At 34.2% G+C, this 22,617-nt stretch overlaps 1 protein-coding gene across 1 annotated transcript; it reads right to left on the bottom strand.

Moving 5' to 3' along the window:
- Positions 1-2,273: 2,273 nt before the first annotated feature.
- Positions 2,274-21,624, bottom strand: HELRODRAFT_96186 (hypothetical protein; the record flags this gene model as incomplete). The annotated part of the gene is made up of 34 exons (XM_009031100.1): positions 2,274-2,809; positions 4,808-4,899; positions 5,179-5,292; positions 5,480-5,572; positions 5,919-6,008; positions 6,396-6,519; positions 6,862-6,899; positions 7,067-7,225; positions 7,461-7,747; positions 9,643-9,739; positions 10,018-10,101; positions 10,333-10,441; positions 10,933-11,046; positions 11,369-11,456; positions 12,066-12,171; positions 12,636-12,762; positions 12,933-13,048; positions 13,572-13,628; positions 13,848-14,033; positions 14,883-14,995; positions 15,707-15,757; positions 16,102-16,184; positions 16,295-16,365; positions 16,709-16,794; positions 17,184-17,446; positions 17,726-17,883; positions 18,330-18,388; positions 18,818-18,934; positions 19,230-19,418; positions 19,648-19,724; positions 20,154-20,239; positions 20,390-20,542; positions 21,107-21,217; positions 21,562-21,624. 34 exons carry the CDS (start codon positions 21,622-21,624, stop codon positions 2,803-2,805), a joined length of 3,768 nt encoding a protein of 1,255 aa, XP_009029348.1. The 3' UTR covers positions 2,274-2,802.
- Positions 21,625-22,617: the final 993 nt, after the last annotated feature.

Genomic DNA, 22,617 nt, shown 5'->3' with positions numbered 1-22,617 from the left:
CAGCTAATTTTGGTTAAGATGCAAAAACACTGTTGGGCAGTGTTATCTCACTCACTTACCTACATACCACGTAAATATCGATTCGGGCGTAGAATCGATATTTACGTGGAATCGATATTTATATCGATATTTATATGAACAGAGAGAACAGACAAGCGCACACGCACACATAAACACACACACAAACACACACATACATACATGTGTGTGTGTTTATATATAAAAGTACACACATTTATAATCCCACACATTTATTGCGCCAACACAGACGCAAACAGAACGAATAAAAACACATGTAACAAAATTGTTTACATTTACTTTAAAATTCGTGGTTTCTAAACGCAAGTTGCTGATAATTATGTTATTTATTATCATCAGTGTCATTGTAGTCATCAAATCGAGGTTAATACGTCATCTTCATCTTCATCATCATCTTCATATACAACATAAACATCATTATCTTCAACTTCATCATCATTACATAAAACACACACATCATCATCAACTTCATCTTCGTCATCCTCATATATAACATACACATCATCTTCATCTTCATCGTCATCACATACAACATACACATCGTCATCTTCATTGTCATCACATACAACATAAACATCATCTTCATCGTCATCACATACAACATACACATCATCATCATCTTCATCATCAATACACAATACATACAACATACACATTATCTTCATCTTCATCATCATTACATACAACATAAACATCATCTTCTTCATCTTCATCATCACAGACAATGTAACATACACATCACAAATGATCCTGTCACCATCATTCATCTATTGGGCTGTCAGAATTTATCTTTAATTTTCCTGAACACTTCTTGTAAGCAAGCGACACAAACATGCATCTGATTATACACGTTCAAACACAGATCATGAAAACGTACAAACAAATACACGCACGCACACGCAAGCAAACACACACAGACGCATGCATTTAATAATAAGTTTTTTTTATCACATATGTAGGATGATCAATATTTTAAGATTTTAAACATTACAAATTAAAGTCAAATTTAAATAGAAAATATAACAACAACAATAATAATAATAATAATAGAAAAATAAAAATAATAAAAAGGCAGGGAGTGAACGAGCGTGTTGACAAACAATTCGAAGAAAGATGAAGGATGAGATCCTATTTGAAATGCTGAAGTTTCCAAGAAATTATTAATGCGTTATTTTTTGCTGTTATTATTACTATTACTGGTGTTGTTTTTGTTGTTGCTATTATTATTATTATTATTTTAATTACTATTAGTATTGTGAGTATTATTATTAATCTTTTCTTTACATTTTGACTGTCAATAATGTGAATTTTGTAATAATAGTACCAATAGTAGTAGTAGTAGTAGTAGTAGTAGTAGTAGTAGTAGTAGTAGTAGTAGTAGTAGTAGTAGTAGTAGTAGTAGTAGTAGTAGTAGTAGTAGTAGTAGTAGTAGTAGTAGTAGTAGTAGCCTTAATTGAAGAAGCGGAAGTATCGGTGAGATTTTAGCTGTGGTAGTAATAATCGGCGCACATTCTCAAAATGAACATTTCATTATTTTTTTTCTAAGAAAGTTATTAGGCTTTCGCTTGAAATATCGTTTATATCAATCTCAATTTAAAGTAACAAAAACACACACAAACACACAGTCACACACACAATCACACACACACACGCACACACAAACATACATACATATACACACGTACAAACACAGATATAGGCATACAAACGTACATAGTAAAAAAAATTATTTACTTCTATTTAATGCTATACGTACCTACGAAAGCGGGTGGGTAGTCCATGTAAAAAATTATTTATGTATAAAAAAAATAAATCAATGAAAAAAAAGCATAAATACGGCATGGACGGATGAAATTGATATCATCATCATCATCTTCGTCGTCGTCGTCATCGCCATCATGAATCTTGATCTAAATTTCAACTTTTACCATTAAAATAACTTAAGAATAGGAATAATAATAATAATTATTATTATTATAACTATTATTATTATTATAATTATAACAAAAAAAATAATAATGATGTTATAATTACTAATTCCAACAACAATTATCATTTTTTTGCAACCAAATATAGTCGTTATTATGCTATTATTACCATTAATATCGCTACTACCAATATTATTATTATGATTATTATTATATTTATTACCGTCATTATTATGATTAGTATTATCACTAATCAATAGTAAGTATTATTAATAGTATTATCAATAACATTGTTATAATCTTTATTATTATCTTTATTATTATCTTTATTATTATTGTTGTTGTTGTTGATTATAATTGTCATCGTCAATTTCGTTTTCATTTAAAAGTGTCGTACGAGCTATCAATGTCAGGAGTTCAACGACTGACAACTCACTCAGCTGTAGTAGTAAAATGGCTTTGAATGTGAAGAAACACGTACGTGAAAAAGAACTTTTTACAATAAAACTTGATAACCTTTTCCTGATACAAATCAGAGTTGTTATTAACCTACGGTTGAAAGTTAAAAAGTGCAAGGCAGAACGGGGTGCCACCAATAAGAAGATTTTCTACCCCTTCTCCACCCCTGGTCACAAGGTGTCACACATCTTTGACCTCACAGATGAAAACGTGAGGTCAAAGATGCACAGTCCATAGCTATTATTATTATTATTGATGTTGTTGACGTTAGCAATACTATTACTAATGCAATTATGTTAGACGAAATGCAACGGCAGACATGAGAAGACAATTTGTAAATCAATTTTTATTCAAAATTAAATCATTTCACGGTCGTTCATAATCTGTAAAAAACAAACAAATATATAAAGAAATAAATTATCATTTAGTTAATTAATTAATTAATTAATTAATCATACATTACATACAAATGAATAAGAAACACATAGACACAAGCCTCAATAGTGATCACGAGGCTGAAAAAATAATTGGCAACAAACAGAAATGAATTAAAAAGATGAAGAGGAGCGCAAGAATGACCTTTCTAAGAATTCGACGGCTTACTAGAACGATGAACTCATACAAAAAAAATGGAAAACATACAAGGAATACAGACCAAAATACAAACCAAAACACAAATATATAAAGAATACAAACTAAAATACAAACATATAAAGAATACAATCCTAAAATACAAACATAAATTACAAACTTGTACAAAGAATACAAACATAAAACACAAACATACAGACAGACATTAAATACAAACACAAACATTAAATAATAAAAATACAAACATACAATTACCGAAAATACAACAAAAAAACACATACACACACGGAATACAGATAAAATAAAATAATGCAAAACAAACCCATTACACAAACATAGATACAAATAGAATGAAACAATACAAAAAATTACGTAACGAAAACATAAAAACAAGCGCAATACAACGCAATTACAGGATAAATAAAATACTTCGCATACATGATTTCAAACTGGTAAAAAAAAAGAAACCCACGAAGCATACGACCAGCCCACACACACACATACACCCACACACACGCACACAGACACACCCACGCACCACAAACAAACTAACACACAATTCAATATCAAATTTTTCTGGATTTGTTAACACAAAAACATACAAAATAGTCACTCTCATTTTGTCCCGTAGTTAAAAATACAAATCCTTTGAAATCAGTGAATCATTTGAGCTTGAGTGTAACGCACAACGCATACACGCACGCACGCACACACACACATACGCACACAGACATACACACTCACTCACTCACTCACACACTTAACACCCTCACATACACACAAAACAAAACAATTGAATTCAACCGAACATAATAAAATAAATAAATACAGAAACCAATAAACGAATGAAAAGTAAATGATTCAGAATGTTTAAGAAAACCAACAGCAAGAGAAAAATTCATATACGACAGATGGACTGGGCGAATATGAGGTATAAAGAATAAAAGTGAGAGAGCGATATGAGGAGAGAGAGAGATTAGACGAAAAGAGAGAGAGAGAGAAGAAGAAGAATGAGAAGTAATTATATTATATGGGACACCCCCACACTAATAAATTACGTAAAAATTATTAGCCAGATATTTAACGTTATTAAATGTTAATAATAATAATAATAATAATAATAATAATAATAACAATAATAATAATAATAATAACAATAATAATAATAATAATGCGAATCGTAAAAAAAAAAATAAAAATAAATTTCATCGCCAATAATAACAAACATGGCAATTACAGCAGGTGGAAAATAATAATAATGATAATAATAATAATAATAATAAAATAATAATAATAAAAAGAACAGTTAAGCAATTATCACCGATAATCACCTTTGTCTTCTCCATCGGGTTACCAAGAAAAATTAAGCTCTTTAAATCTCGCTGTCAATTATTCACCAACGCACTGACGTAGATACATAACATATGGACACATAAACAGAGAACTAAACAAGCAAACACACACACAAACACAAACAAACACACAGACAAACAAACAGACACATGAACAGACAAGCAAACACACACACACAGACACATGAACAGACAAAACAAACATGTATCAGGATTATAATATTAGCAATAATAATAATAACAATAATCATAATAAAGAACAAAGAACAAGAAAAATTACAGATAAAAAACGGATTTAGAGAATTGAACATAATTTGCCAGATGAAAATAAAACAAAATTTATAAAAAAAAAGAAAATAAATAAATAAATAAAATAATAATAAAAATAAAAAAAATTATTCCGGGGCCTCTTTGTGTTTGCCCCAGGCGTGGAAACACCTGGTAAAGTTTGGCTTCTCCATGTACTTAAGAGCCAGGAGAAGTTTGCGTGGCTGGTCAGACTGCTTGTTTCGCATGTGCTGGATGTACACCTGAGTGAGTGAGTGAGGGAAAATGAATTAATGAATGATAAACGGATAGATAAAAGTTGGATAAATAATTAGATTTTGATTTAATATATAAAAAAAAACCGACCAACCTACCAACCAGCCGACCGATTAATCAACCAACCAACCGATTAATCAACCAACTAATCAACCAACCAACCAGCCAACCAACCAACCAACCAGCAAATTAACCAATCAATCAACCAACCAGCCAACATACCAGCAAATTAACCATTCAATCAACCAACCAGCCAACCAAACAACCTGAGCACTTTTGAAGGCCAGCTTGATTTCCACGTCACTCGTCTTCCTGCCAACCCAGAGAAACACCTGCTCTCCATTGTCCAGTATCATCACATCTTCATCGGCCAGATCATCCTGACGTCATTTTTTATATGAACGAATGAATCATCATCATTATCGTCGTTTTCTGTGCCAAATCACACGGCTCATTACACACACTGAGGACAGACAAACAGACAGACAGACAAACAGACAGACAGACAAACAGACAGACAGACAAACAGACAGACAGATAAACAGACAGGCAGACGTAGACACAAACCTGGCAGAAATCAGAGCACTTTTCAGATACAGAGAAGTAGCCCTTCTCATTAGAGCACCTGAAGAGACGGGCGTATTGCATGTAATCAGCGTCCTGTTTACAATTCAGTTGAACGAAACAGTTATAATCATTAGATAGTATTCTATCTATCTATCTATCTATCTATCTATCTATCTATCTATCTATCTATCTATCTATCTATCTATCTATCTATCTATCTATCTATCTATCTATCTATCTATCTATCTATCTATCTATCTAACCTAGTTTAAAATTAACCATTTGCATTCATTCATATTTTCCTTTATCAACGCATAGATCCATCTATTTATTCATCCCTCCATTCTAAATCCATCCACTCCGTCAATCATTCATTCATTCACACATCTTTCAACCCATCCATTCATTCGTCCGTCTATCTATCCATGCATGCACTAACCGTTTCGTACTTCTTCCTTCCACCTATCCCAATCCAGAAGAAGTTATCCGGTTCCTCTCCTTCATTCAGGATTTGGATGCTGTGTGTCGACTGTTTGTTTGTTTGTTTAGTGGTTTGGTGAATGAATGAATGAATAGACAAATGATCAAATATTTAATTACTGTTGATTAAAAAGCTTGACAAAAGACTGGTCGTCCCAAATGACATGATACAGGGAGAGAAAGAGAGAAAGAGAGAGAGAGAGGAGAGAGAGAGAGAAACAAATTGATGAATGAATGAATCATAGAATATTTGTGGTAGATAAGAACACAAAAATAAATGAATAAGCAGAAATACATGAAACGCACTGATAAGATAAAACGAGTAAATGGCTAAACAAACGACCAACCAAACGACTTACATAAGTAGGCCAATGAAAAAGAAGAACAAAACAAACAAATGAACGAACGAACGAACAAACGAACCAAACACACCAACCCCAAAAATAGATTCAGCCATATCCTCCGCACTCTTGGCGTCTTCATGGCTAGCCCTCTTACCGATCCACACGTACACGATACCCTGCTGATCGTCACTGTTGAACGGAACTTTCAACAGGTAACTGTGGTATTACAAAACGGTAATTAATTACGGTATTTGATTATTTGTAATGATCGCGGTATGGTATTTATAGTAAGTAATCAAGAGTATCATGATAGAAGTGATAACGGAGCAACTCACACACACACATGCCAACTGGTGTGATGGTGCCAGCAGGCAAGTGTTGATAAAAATGGCGACAGAGATGTAGAGATGAGTATGATGATCATATTGGTGATGGTTATCACAAAAAAGTTATAACTATAATTATAATGATTACATCAACGATAATGATGATACTAACAACAAAATCATAATGATGATGTAGAGAACAAAAAAAATAATCATTCACTCATCAACTGACCAGAAGGCAGAATTCAAGTTGGAAGCAGTAGCTGGAATCTGAATGGAGGAAAGTGATGAATTAACTTTCACAACTCTGTCCATGAATCACCACGATGATCATCATCGCCGTTATTACCATCATAATGAAAATAACAAGAACAATAATAATCTCGAAAATAATACTACTGATAATAAAAAGGTTAAAAGGTTAAAATGAAAATAACCTGTATACATCTCAGGGTGAGCGGGCTACCATTGGCTCTCAGGTGGTACATGGTGACGGGCAGCTTACCGTTCTCGTCCAGCTGGGTTTGCTTGCGTTTGCCCTGGTGTATCATGAACTTGTACTTGAAGTGGGACAGGAGTTTTATGTTCTCCTGTTGCTGATTGTAAAAAAAAGGATAAGAGTCATTGCATGGCGTCGTTAGCTATTTGTTGGAATGGTCTGTAGTTATTGTAATCATGTAACATTGTTGTTGTTGTTGTTGGTATGTCACGTCGTAAAATTCATGCTGTTTTCATCAGTTGAATTAAAATTTGCCTCGAAACAGTGAAGTAAGCAACGTTACGGCCACGAAATAACATCATCAAAAGAGCACACAAAACATCAAAATGAACCTGGTGAGTCCTGACAACTTCCAGCTTGTCTCCAAAGAGCGCCTCAAACTTCTTCTGCAGGCTGAACGTAAAAGTGAGCCACCCCATGTTGCCAGCATCTCTTCCTTGCCAGAAATAAACGACACATTTGAAGTCATCCTCCAACTCCTCCTCATCCTCCTCTTCCTCCTCATTTATCGCGTCATCCTCATTTCCATTTGCTGCAGACTTCTTGGGATCGCCTGCAGGTTCGGCTGGCACCCAGTACCTGCAGAGGAAGACGTAGCAATCCTGGGTGTAGAACTGACCTGATGGCATTCAGTTGGCATGTGTGTGTGTGTGTGTGTGTGTGTGTGTGTGTGTGTGTGTGTGTGTGTGTGTGTGTGTGTGTGTGTGTGTGTGAGTTGCTGGGTTCAATCAAAGGTTGTTAATAATTGCCTTAGATTAATAAAGAAAATAATGTTGATTAATTTTTGAAAAACTAAAAGAAGGTTTAATACTTGCAATTACGTCAATTAAAATAATAATAACAAACAGCTTTAATTTCAGTTCTTCATTTGAGATCATTTTAAAGGGTGCTTTCAAACACAAGCATCGCATCCCACACTAAAAGCATGTACAATCCTGAAATATCTCGGAGACTGCACTCAAGCCAGATAGTTAAAAGTTAAAAGATTAAAGGTCTATTAAACTCTTGATGGTTTATTAATATAACATTATTAAGATATGAGACTTTCAGAGACAACCAGCTGACCACCGCCACTACTTGTAGAACAACTGCTACCATTGAGAAGAACTTCCCAATTAACACCACTTACTGTTACACAATATTTCATGGAATATTCTAGAAAAGTAATTAAAAATTGATCTCCGATAAATCTTATTTCGCTTTATTAATTTTATTTCTTTCATTTTAAATAATTTACGACAATTCACTGGATTGAATTCAAAGAATCGAAGAAAAACTCTGGTTCATGGACAAGGTCATGGTTTGAATATTAATAATGACGCAATATACTCTTCTCCTTCGTCATCATCATGTAACCTTAACAAACGCAGAGCCGCTGCAATGTCATTCCTCAGTCAATCAATCAATAAGTTACATTTTCCGGCCACAAAAGATGCAACATCCACACACAACACACACGACACGACACATGTTTGTATGATCGGCCACTCGAGCGTACATCACACACATCTTTCAGTTTCAGCCCACATGGCATCAACATCTGGCCTAACTCGCCAACCAATTTGTTGTCATCCAATCGTTTTAATCACGTCTGCTTCGTGACAACATTCGTTCACATCACATTAAAAAAAATTACATTACATCAACATCACGTTATTACAATTATAACATCAACAGATGTGCAACGATTACAACGACGACGATGATGACGACGATCCAAATTTCAGAAATTTGAAAACATGACTCCCAATTAATTAATATTTCTCAGTAAGCCAGTTAAAGTGCTTCCACGAAGAGAGTTTCGCGTTAAGTTCTATAATGACAGCAATTTTATGATAACAGCCAAAAAAAGAACACAAAAAGATATCTATATTTAGAAGATAATTACATTTAAATAATTATTACGTAGAAAAATAAAATTATATAGACCAACTGAGCAGATAGGTCAAATGATACTGATTTAATCAAAGGCACGACTCAACACACGCACGCACACACACACACGCACACACACACACCACACGCACACGCATACACATGCGTAGATGAAAATGAATCATACAAACGGAGAAACGAACAATCCTTAATACCAAGTTCTGTTATTATCATTACGGAGTAAAAACAACTACACCAGGGCAAAATGATGAGACGCTCCTGTCTGGTTCTGTCATTCCGGATGTTCTTTCAATTCACACCATCCGCTCTATCATATCAGAGATCATTTCGAATTTCAAGTCAAGTAACTATCTCCATGGCTGTGCATACACACTGCCTACATCGTTTCAAGCCAGTCCTGAACCACCCTCTCATCTGATTTCTCCAAGGTTGCCCATCTACACACACATAATCGTTCTTTTTCTTTCTCCCATACGCCCCAACCATAAAATACAATCCAATCGCACATAGGATTGGACAATAGGCAATAGACAAAGCAAAAAGACACGTATACATAAACAGACACACATACACACACGCACACATACACACACACGCACACATATAAACACAAAATACCTTTCTCCTCTTCAGGCAGTCTGACAAACTTTTTGCCCTCCAGAACGAAACTCTCCATGCCGTCCAGGTCATCATTCCACTCCTGCATCAGCTGATCCTGTTAATAATAATAATAATAATAATAATAATCAATAATAATAATAATAATAAATAATTATAACATTAGTTATTTATATAGCGCCTTATGCGTAGCATCATTACGAGTGATCAATTTTGTCGAGTTATCAATTTTGTCATTAACTGAATTCATAAAATTGTTTCTAAATTAATTATTTTAATTCATAGTTTCACTGAATTAACTTTTCTCATTTTTTAAAAATCGTTATTAAAGTAAGTGGATGATGTTGTTAAAAATTTGGAGTAAAAAAAGCTAACAGCTTCCTCGATGGTCATTGCTGGCTGTCTGGACATGAACAGAGCTGATAAGTCGACCTTTATTTTATCTCGCTCCATTATCACCTGTCATCAATCAACCAACCAATTAATCAGTCAGTCAGTCAGTCAGTCAATCAACCAACCAACCAACCAACCAATCAATCAATCAATCAATCAATCAATCAATCAATCAATCAATCAATCAATCAATCAATCAATCAATCAATCAATCAATCAATCAGTCAACTAACTAACCAACCAACCAACCAATCAATCAACCAACCAACGAACCAACCAATCAATGATTGAACCGACCTTGAGGTCTGCTCCCCTCCTGATAACGGACTCAGATGTTCTCGTGTAGTCCACTGGTATGACGTCATCCCAGCCCTTGAACTTGCTCTTGAACGTCTGCAGCTCTGTTCTATGGATTGCAAAAATAATAATAATAATTATTATTATTACTATTTATTTCTTTTTATTATAACTGCTATGATAATAACTACGATGAATAAAAGATGATGAATAAGAAAATAGAAAGGCAATGATGATAATGCTAAAAGTTTGATGGTGTTAGTTAATCAAGTGAACGAATGATTGATTGATTGAATGAATGAATGAATGAATGAATAAATGAATGAATGAATGAATAAATGAATGAATGAATAAATGAATGAACGAACGAATGCATAAACAAATGTATGAATGAACGAATAAATGAATGATTGAATGAATGTATGTATGTATGTATGTATGTATGTATGAATGAATAAATGAATAAATAAATAAATAAACAAATGAATGTTTGAATGAATGAATGAATGAATGATTGAATGAATGAATGAATGAATAAACATTTGAATAAAAGAATAATAAATATATGAAGAGGCAAAGAGGCAGAGGCAGGCAACTAACTTTTCGAGACACCTGGTGACACCGGCGTAGGAGGGTCGCTTAATGAGTGCATGTATCTCCTGGGACAACTTCAACGCTGCCGCTCTCTCCAACCTCGAGGACTTCCTACCTATCCTGAGTTAGTGAATTGATGAATGAATGAATGAATGAATGAATGAATGAATGAATGAATGAGGTAATGAATGAGGTAATGAATGAGGTAATGAATGAGGTAATGAATGAGGTAATGAATGAATGAGATAATGAATGAATGAGTGAATGAGTGAGTGAATGCATAATTGATCTAGGTTAAAAGCATTACACCACGGTGACATTGGCAAACCAACTATATAAAGAATGAAAGAATGAATAAACAAACAAAGAAATGAATTAATTAAATAATTAATTAATGATCACTGTTATAAAAATCACACCATGTCAATATCAGAAAACCAACCATATGAAGACATCTGTGTAGCAGTCGAGAATGAAGACACCTTTCGTGTCTAAAACGCTTTGTTCGAGAATTCCATGTGGAAGTTCAACTGTCAATGTGTGTGTGCGTGCGTGTGTGTGTGCGTGTGTGTGTGTGTAACCAGAAACCAGAGAAGATAAAATTTTTAAATTGTACTCAGATCACCTCTGTGACGTTATTTCTCGTGAAATTTTTGTTGCTAAAAATTTAATTTCGTTTGTTGTTTGGATGTATGTGCGTGTGTGTGTGCGTGTGTGAGTATTTGTGCATATATGTTTATGTAGTTCGCGTTTGTGCATATGTGTATGGGAAAGTGAATGTGATTATGTCTGCGTGAGAATGTCTTTAATTAACTCACTGACTAAATAGATTTAATAATATAATTTGCAAGATGACTACACTGTAAATATATAAAATGTTATTTATAAACGTCAATAAACAACTTAAAACGTTTTAAACATTAATTGAATCAGTACGATTCAATCAACTATTCCTGATGGTTTACTTTAAACGGTTAACTAGCTACTAATTATTCACCCAACTTGAACGGAATTGAAGATTTTGAAAAAATCTCATTAAATTAAAAAGCAATTGATATACACTAAAGGTGTAAAGGCTCTTTTTTGCACTTGCTGCTTCAGAGGTTTCAACGACAAACAAACAAACACGCACACACAACACACACATACATACATACCTTGGGGGAGTTCAAGATACCCCATACCGAGGCCAACCCTGTAGAGAACGGGGGGTGGCATGATGGCATGTACGTCGTACGAGCTCTCCTGGGGATGGTGGGATGTTTTTTTTATTATTCCGTAAATCAAACTCTATCAAACGCAGAGAAAGCAATAATTAAATAACAATTTAATTATTAATATTATCATGGTGTTTGTAGCTATTAAACCAATCAATCACATACAAAACACACACACACACACACACACACACACATATTGTTATAAAAAGAATATAAATACACTGCTTACAAAATCAAATAAGTATTGGAAGCGTGGAACAACGTTATAACAGCAAGTTGAAACAAAATAAAAATATTATCAATGAATGGTTATTCTTTTTTTGGCCGGCACAAGCCCAGATTTTGACATAATTTTCATTCTTACGAGATAACAAGCGTTAAGAAATCACAATCACGATCAAATAGATAAATATGGTGAAGAAATATAATAATAATAATAAGGATGAGATGTAATGTGAAATAAAAGTTAAAAAGAAATCCCGGACTGACCATGATGGGGGATAGAGGAGGCCCTCCAAAAATCTCCCAAAACTCCGCCTCCTCTAAACCTTGGTTGACCCCTACAACCTCCGTCTGACCTTTTCTTTCATTCTTGTTCATCTTCTCTGCTATTAATCTACAAACAAATTAAAGGAGATAAGAGAAATAAGAAAAACATAAACTATATAGAAAAAAAACAACAAAAGCAACAAAACTAAAAACAGCAACAACAATAATAACAACAACAATAATAAAAATGATAATAATAGCAACAGTAATAGCTATAACATTAATAATAATAGCAACCTGGCTTTGGATCTGATCATCAGCTTGGACTTTCTACCCATCCAGACATAGATAATCTTACCACAATCCACTATAAAGACGTGCCGGTGGTCCAGGGTTTGTACTTCAAGTGGACACTGGTCAGTTGTGTACGCAAATGTGTGTGTGTGTGTTTGTTCGTTTGTATGTATGTGTGTGTTTGCGTTAGTATGTGTGTAAGCGGTGTAAGCGTTCATGTGTGTGTGTGTGTGTGTGTGTGTGTGTGTATGTGTGTGTGTGAGAGAGAGAGAGAGAGAGAGAGAGAGAGAGAGAGAGAGAGAGAGAGAGAGAGAGAGAGAGAGAAAGAGCTTGTCGGTTGTGTGTATGTGTGTGCTGTAGCATAAATGAAGAGATACAAATATTTAATTAGAATTAAAATTATAATAAAGATGAGAAGGAAATAGAGTAAAAACAAAAAATCAAAAAGATGGCGACATAGAAAGGAATTTCCAGATGGAACAAAATTTCAACGCTCGCCTTTCTGCTTAAAACAAAATAAAGAAAAAATGCATCTGAAAAGTCTAGTGTATTACAGAAAAAAGTATCATTAAATCAAAAATTAACGGACCACAAAAATTGAACAACTGAATTAAATAGTAAATAGGGAAGAAATAATCATACAGCATCCAAGGTCAGAGTCAGCTGTTCTGAAACTTTGTACAATCTGTTCTGGTGCACCTGTGTATATGTTTGTATAGGGTCGCAATGCGTATGGGCGACTATATATATATATATATATATATATATATAATATAACTTTTTGCATAAATATATATGTAAAACAACATCGTCATCTACCGGATTAAACAAAACGAAATGAGCCAAAATAAAATGAGAATAGACAGACAGACATTTAGACAGGCATAGACAGACACATAGACAGACAGACAGACATACAGTTTCTTCGACGGTGAAGAACCCACAGGTAGTCCTGCCCCCTTCAATATACAGCAGACCATTCTCGAAGAGGTCCAAGAATTCGTCACTCTCGTCATCTTGTTCCTCTCTTATCGTCCTACACTCTGCCCCCAGGAAGTTGCGGAGGTGAACTGCGTGGATGGCTGCCGCCGCCTTCTTGTCCAGCTGGTCGTGGTCAGTTATGATAATATGATGTGTTATTATAAATGATAATTGAAGTGTAATGTTTATAACCGTTATCACAATTAATATGACAACAGTTATAAGTAGTACATGCATAGTTAATCAGCAAACTATGGCGCAGTCACACGAAGTAACAACACAACGAAACTTATATTGCATCTCAATGGTGTGGCACAGACGGCCCTAAATAAGACAAATAGCGAATAACCAGTAAAAATATTCAGAAGTTTTTACAAAGAGTCAAAGTAGAGGAAAGAACCATTGCAAAACATGTAGGTTGGATCAAGACAAAGCAAAATTGAATGCCACCAAGTTAATCTATTGTCGGCTCAACTGTTCACGTAGAAATCTGTTTTTTATGTGAGTTCGAAACTTGGACCAGAAACCAGAAACATATTGGAATGAATCATTTAAAATTTAAATGCTGCAGAAAGTTGTTGGAAATCAGTTGGAACAAATCGTAAAAAGCGAGATTATAAGAACCCAGTTTGGAAAAACGAAAAATATTTTTAAAAATGTCAATGTAAAAAGTCATGACTTTAAGAACATAAATGCATAATGGTGATTGATAGATTACTAAAACTGTGCTAATGAAGAGCGATGGAAAGAGAATCTGAAAGACTTCCTATTAAAGGGATAGACAAAATTACAGGACGGACTAGGTTGGAGTATTGAATTCATTGGATATCAAAAGACTAAATGGAAATGATTTTAAAAAGCAACATAGCAAAGAGGCAAGGGTCATAAGTCTATAACGGCGCTTTAAGGAGTTGGATCATTTTGCGATTGGATGATTGACATCAAGCAGGCAACTACACAACTACAACTAACGGAGGCATTCTGACCAATCCAGAACCAGATGGACCATTGGTAGTTGCTCTTCTCGTCGATTGTTGTCTTTAGGACGATGTAACAATCCGCATCATAAAACTTTCCATGCAGCGCTGTTTCAAATGGCGTGCAAGAGATGAAAATTGTAAATATTTATATCATATTCACAGCATGATAGTAATATATGACGGTAAAATAACTTCTTTAAACATAAACTTAACATTTCAAATAAGTTGAATATAGGTAGTTCATTTAAATTTTCATAGCTTCATTTGTACATTGGAGAATAATACACACAAACACACAGACAAACAGGCATGCATACGCAAACATACAAATACATCTACACACACACACGCACCACACACACACGCACACATACACACACACACAAGCAACAAGCAGCACTCCCTGCTTTATTATGATTACAATATATGTCTATTCTCATCATCTTCTCCTATTATTTTTTAGTAATTTAAAATCATAAGTAGGTGTAAAATAAGCTGAGTTAATAGCCAACAGGGGTTGACTTTATTAAAAACGTAGGTAGGTGAAATCTGAATTAATTGAATATATAGGTAAGCAAGGACTAAAATTAAAGTTGAGAGAAAATTGGCCATAGGCAGGTGTGTCTCATCATTTTATATGTGCTTATTCTATGAGCGTGTTTTTTGTGTGTGCCTTCACTTCGATGTGAGCTCTCTCAATGCAGGGAACGTCTTAGTCATGGAAGCATTCGAATACGAAAAAAAATCTAACCGGAATTAAATAAAAATGCATTTGATTGTATCAGTAGAGTGAATTGCAAACTCCATTGCACTAACCTTCGGATAATAAATTAGGTAAGAAATTGTCCATCTCCCAACAGGAAATACCTTTGAGGATGGAGATTACAAATTTTAACAAACGGTCATTTTTATTTGTTACCATTATCCGTGATCAGCCACTCATCACCGCCATCGTCATCATCCTTATCACCACCACCATCATCGTCATTAATTTTACGAGTTATCATAGTCGCCGGTTTGTCATCACCATTTTTCTCATTTCAACAATCATCTTCACATTATTCACCCCATGACCACTTTCACCATCATCATCATCATTACCATCATCATCAATATCATCATTACCATCATCATCATCATTATCATCATCACCATTACAACCATCATCGTCATCGCCATCATTATAACCATCATCATCGCCATCAGCTGACCTTCAACTTGGCCTACATCCTCATCAAACAGGTCACAGTAGTTCAGGTTGGGCCTCTCAAGATTCTCATCCCACTTTTTCCCCCTGGTATAATAAATAATTACAATAGAAATAATAATAATACTTATAATAATTGTTATTGTTTTAATAATAATAATTAATTATTATTATTAATATTATTACAAAGCACCAACTTGATTGGTTCGCCATTGGCAGCCCCACCAGGATCAATACGACCTTTGTCCTTTGCCACATCTTGCATGCCCTGACGGTGAAGATGATGATGACAAAATGATGTGACGACGATGATGATGATGATGGGATGGCGATGATGTTGATGTGATAACATGACATAACTATAACATAAAGCAACATAACGTAATGTAACATAAAACGACGATGAAGTGATGGTGATAACGACGGTGACTAAACAGACAGACAGACTAGACTAGACAAGACTAAACAGACAATCACTAGACTACAAATTTGTCCAAAAATAGAGATTAATTTAAGTTGGGGTCATGTCAGATGTGAGAAATTTTTAAACGGGCAACTATCATGGAATGGATTGTAAAACAATAAAATAAATAAATGAATGAATGAATGACCTTAAGGACTTTAGCACTCTCATCTGTCTCATCAGTATCTCTTCTTTTCCTCAACCTCTTCATCCGAGCGTGCACATCTCTCTTCCCTGGATCGGATCGTGCATTGGCATCAACCAAATTATCGATTGACAGTATAACGAGGAGGTGAAGTAGAAATACAAAAAAATGATAACAATGGAAGTAATTGAAAAAAATCATACATCACATTAGAAAAAGTTAATACAATCGAGATCCATCATTAGCAAAGCAACAACTGCAATAGATAAATTATCTAAATAACTAATACACAGCAACAACAACAACATCCAAATTTCAGAAACACGTAGAACAATACCCAACAAAACTAACGAAAAATTATATAGAAGAAAAAAAACACAGAGCAGAAGAGCAATTGAATAATAAAAAAAATGACAACAAAAAATGACATCCACAACAACGTCCATCACAACAACCGAACAACTACAAAAACAAACACAAGAAAAAAAAATCAGACTTGGAGTTTCTTCAGTGGTGGGAGGGGGTGCGGCCCCAGCCAGCTGGAGTTGATGACTCAACGAGAAATCGATGTTGTAGTACTCAATTCCCGACCCTTTAATGAGTTCAGGGGGTTTTGGCGGGAAAACGAGATTCGGGTTGTCATTGACGTCGAGAAGTTCAAGGTCAGTGAGGAAGTGGATGGCGTCTGGAAGTGTTATCAGTTTGTTTCCGGTTAGGATAAGTTTTTTCAGTCTGCCACATCTGTTGGTTGTTGTGGTTGATGCTAGTGGTAGAGGTTGATGTTTTGTCGAGGGTTTGTGCTGTTTTTTGGATCTTGTGAACGTTATCATCTTTAATGTCATCAAAGTGTTGTAATTTGTTGTTATAGATACTACAGGTGATTGTGTAATTGTAGAGTGATCTTAATTTATCACCTCAATAATACAACATTATTAATGATTACAATAATAAATTGATGGAATCAGGGATTGAAATAAAGCCAGACAGACAGACAGCCAGCCAGCCAACCAGCCAACTAACCTACAAACACCTTCCGGAATCATCTCCAGGTTATTATTGGCAGCACTGAAAATTTCCAGGCTATGCAACTTGCCAATGCCAGCGGGAATGCCGTTGAAGTCGATGTTGTTGCTGTTGGCGTACAACTTCCGGAGGTTGGAAAGCTTGCAGAGAGAAGCCTTACGTGGGTGGGTGAGTGGGTGGGTGATGATGGTGTGGTGGTGGTGATAGGAAGGATGATGATGTTGATAATGATGATCATGCAGTAACGATTTGAATATGGGAATGAATAAAAGATGACGACAATGTTACAAATGACTACGATGATGATACTGACTATAATGACTGATAATAATGATGATGATAACGGAATGATTACAATAATAATTTGATTGGTTGATAGTGGGCAGTGAGGAAAATGACATCACATATATCGTCATAATAGTGAAAATGACAAAAGTGTTGAGGGTGTTATTACAAAACTGATGACCAAGGAAAAGTTATCTGCAATCATCATCAGTATCATAGTCAGTATCATTATCGTAAATGATTAGGAGAAGGTAAATTGATGATGATGATAATGATGATGATGTTGATGATGATAAGAGAGGGCAGACATGCTTACGGGTAGCTCAGAAAGTTTGTTGCGTGAGACGTTCAAGTACTCAAGCTGGCTCCAGAATTCTGAATTTTAATTATTTAAATAATTGATTAATTAGCAAATTGTGAAAATTTCTGCTGGTTAGAAAAGTGATTCTAAATTATTGAATAAACTGAGTGACTTTTTAAAAACTGGTTGAATGAAAATATTTCCTTCTTAAATTTGCTTACTTGTTATTAGTATAGAGAATTAAAAGTAAGAAAGAAAGAAGTTAGATAGTTGAATAACTTGACCAATAAAGCTCAAACCAATCAATCCGCCAATAAGTCAACCAATCAATCATCCAATCAATCAATCAATCAATCAACCAATTAATCAACCAACCATCCAACACACTAATTAAACAACCAACCAACTAACCAGCCAACAAACCAACCAGTCATCCAACCAACTAATTAATCAATCAACCAACCAACTAATTAATCAATCAACCAACCAATCATCCAACCAACCAATCATAGTAGATAGATCAGTGATTTCATTATCACTGATATTCAGACGAACCAGAGTTCTAATCCTATAAATGGATTCAGGGACAGATGGAAAGCCGTTGAATGACAAGTCCAAATCTAATGTTTGTGATAAGTGAATGAAATATTTGTCACAACGTAAGTGCATCTAGAAAGAATCTGACAGAAAACAGTATCATCTTGGAATAATTTTATTAATTTAATAACAACCAGACAACAAACCTAAAACTAACAAAAGTAAACCAAAACACGAACATAACCACCAACAACCAACCAGCACCAACAACCAACCAACCACTGACCAAACCCAACCTACCACTAGCCATTACCTACCAACCAACCAACCAACCACTAACCATCCCAAACCAACCACTAACCACAACCAACCACCAACCGGCAAGATTAGAAAGAGATTCAAAGCTGGCGGGGAAGTTGTTGATGGTGCGAGCAGTGTTGCTCATATGGAGAAGCTCGAGTGTTGACAACGAAGGTAGCTGCCTCAGGTTGGCGTGTGTGAGGGGGTTGTTGTTCAGGATGAGGCATTTCAAGTTTACCAGACGTCTCATTTGTGGCGGGAGAGTGTCTGAGTCGTGATGAACCGATGGATGGATAGATGGATGGATGGATCAATAATTGGATGAATGTACTAATATGATGATGATGGGTTAGGGTGGATGGATAGATGGATGGATGCATGGATAGATGGATAGATGATGTACGGATGAATGAACAATCACATAGATAACATATTTTTAAAACTGATAGTAGGAAAGATCAAATTGAGAAAAGTAGTTTGTGCTGATTAAACACACCTAATTTATTATTTCCAAGATCAAGGTAGATTAGATCAGTCAGGTTGATGAACAACGGATTTGGAATACTCTCGATACTGCCGGCAAAAAATCAATTGAATAATTTTACCATTCCATTTCGTTTCTTAGTCGTTTTACCATTTTATCACATGATCATTTCATCCCAGCATGTTATGTCAATGATTCGAAATGTTCTAAATAACTGTACCGTCTAAATGTGATGGCTATGTCCATATTTTCATTTGTTATCAGATTGAGTAAGTAAGTATCATTGATCACCATTATCATCATATTATTCACATCAACATCATCACCATCCTCATCATCATCATCATCATCACCATAATCAACATGCTTCACCTTCTACTAATCATCATTACCATCATTACAATAACAACAATAACAATTATTATTAATAATAGTATTTGTTTATTCGTTTATAATAATTATTATCTACTCTATTAATTATTATTTCTATTATCTCCCCCCTTAGTCTTGAAACCAACTTGTTGTGATTTAAATTTAGGACGAGAAGATTTTTGGCATTCTCGAGTCCGGCCGGTATCTCTTTCAACTGATTGTGACCGAGATCCTAGAGGCAGACAAACAATAATGAATGAATTTTCATAAATATAAATCTTAAATCAAAACAATGCTTGGACTAGGTTAAAAATGGTGATTTTACAAAATTAAAGAAGCTGCCTATTGAAAGTGAATATAATGAAATAGTGAGAATGCATACAATGACAGATAAATCCTCAAGGTTGAATAGATCCTGGGGCACTCCGTCATTCTTCAACTTGTTGTGTCGGCAGTACAGGATCCTTAGATTTGGCAAGTTGCATATATCCGTGTGGATGTCCCGTAGGTTATTTCTGTTCAGTGATAATGATTCCTAGGAGAAATTATTAAATTATTTTCTGTATTAAATAAAAATAATAAAATTTTGATCATTTTATAATTAAATGTTTTAATATTAAAAATTTATAAAAAAATTAAGCAAAAAGTTCAAGTGCTATTAAAATTTAACAACTTTAAAACAAAATCTACCAAAAATTAATCAAAAAATTTAATGGTTCTCTAAAAAATATTATGCATATGCAACCGACAAATAAATAACAAAATTATTAGAAAAAAAGCAGTGACACAATAACTCATAAGTCATAAAATATTAAACTTTAAAGAGCACTAAATTAACTTTTCTCTAAGATAAAAAATCCAAAGATTGTATAATTTTTCTGTAACAACCAACCTTTACCATACAATAAATATAAGATTGGCCTAAATTTTATTTTAAATAATATACTGACTAAAGATTGGATTAAAGAATGAAACAGAAAATTCACACTACACTTCACAGACTTGCTACATAAAAAATTCATTGAAAAGTTCATCATATAATTATAATATAAGACTAATTAAATATAGTGAATGAAAATTAAATTTGATTCAAACTAACAAGTTTTTTGAGATTTTGAAGTTCGTAAGGAACAACATCCAGTTGTGTCCTGTTCAATCTCAACCAGCGCAGACCCACCATTTCAGTGACATGGTAAGGAAATCTGTCATTCTATCAGAATAAAAATATGTAGTGAATCACCCCTCTCTTCACCCATTCATTTTTTATAATTAATGTTAGTATAACTGTTTAAGATTAGAAGGTAAGGTAAGGTAAGAAGAATTAGGAGTTGATGAATCAGCAGTCAATACAACCATATTGCAACAGGTAGCAGCAGGTAGGACATTCATAGATTACTAATCTATTAGTCTAGTTCTAGATTAGACAGATAGTATTTGTATTAGCCATTTAGAATTAAGTAGTTAAATTTTTTTCAACAAACTTTTTTAAAAATCTTTTAAATTTATCTGATAAAAAAATAAAACTTAACTTTTGTAACAAAGAATATAACTTACATTGAAATCATTTTTAGTGAAGTCGATTCCGCGAACGAAAGGCAGAACTCCAGTGTCGGCCATTATTCTAGGTTTTTTTTAACAAAATTCACTTTTAGTTTTGTTAACTTTTAAGACGCGTTTTAAAAGTTGAAGAGTTAAACAGACTACCTTTACGACAATTACAAAACTATATACTTAGAATACAAAACGAACATGGATGGAAAAATTAAAAAATTAACCAACATTTAAAAATAACTTTAAAAAATAACTTTAAAAAATACGTTGTTTAACACCGTGACACTGGAGTTCTGCCGTTTGTTAAGCAAGAGCTCGAATTTTCTAAAGCTTTTGACACTCTCAATCACTTCTTACTTTCAAATAAGTTAGCCTCTCTTCCTCTATTTGACAACATTTACAATATTATAACAAATTTGCTTTAATGAGAGTTATTCTACTTTCTTTAGCTTTACTCTTTCATCTACTCTACCTATTAATTCTAGCGTAGTTCAAGGTTCTGTCCTTGAACCATCTACCTTTATCATCAATGCTTCTACTCTCAAAATTTTTCATAGCTCTAAGCACATCATCAAATACGCTGATGACACCTACTTTATCATCCCATCATCTAGCTCAAACACCATCCAATCAGAACTCAACTCATTAACTACATGGTCAAAACGATCAATCATTCCAACTCATCATTCACAATAGCCGTAAAAAAATAACATTACCTCCAGAACACCCATCAATCAATCACTCGTACAAGTCAATTAAAAATATTAGGCATCACATTCACCTCCACACTTAATATTGCACCTCATATCAATCACATCATCACAAAAGTCTGTCAAACATTTCACGCACTCAAAACACTCCGCAAACATGGTCTCAGAGGCATTACATTTTTCAACATCACTGAATCATTCATAATCTCACGCATCAATAATTCATCAAATATGCAGCTCCCTCCTGGTCTGGTTTTGCTACACAACAACAACTTCAGCAACTACAATCTCTCATCAAAAAACTAACCCGCTTCAACTATCTACCTGCATCATATCCTACCGTCACTCA

This window comes from Helobdella robusta, assembly GCF_000326865.2.
Source record: "Helobdella robusta unplaced genomic scaffold HELROscaffold_7, whole genome shotgun sequence".
Taxonomy (NCBI): Eukaryota; Metazoa; Annelida; class Clitellata; order Rhynchobdellida; family Glossiphoniidae; genus Helobdella; species Helobdella robusta.
This window is presented reverse-complemented; position numbering and strand designations above follow the sequence as displayed.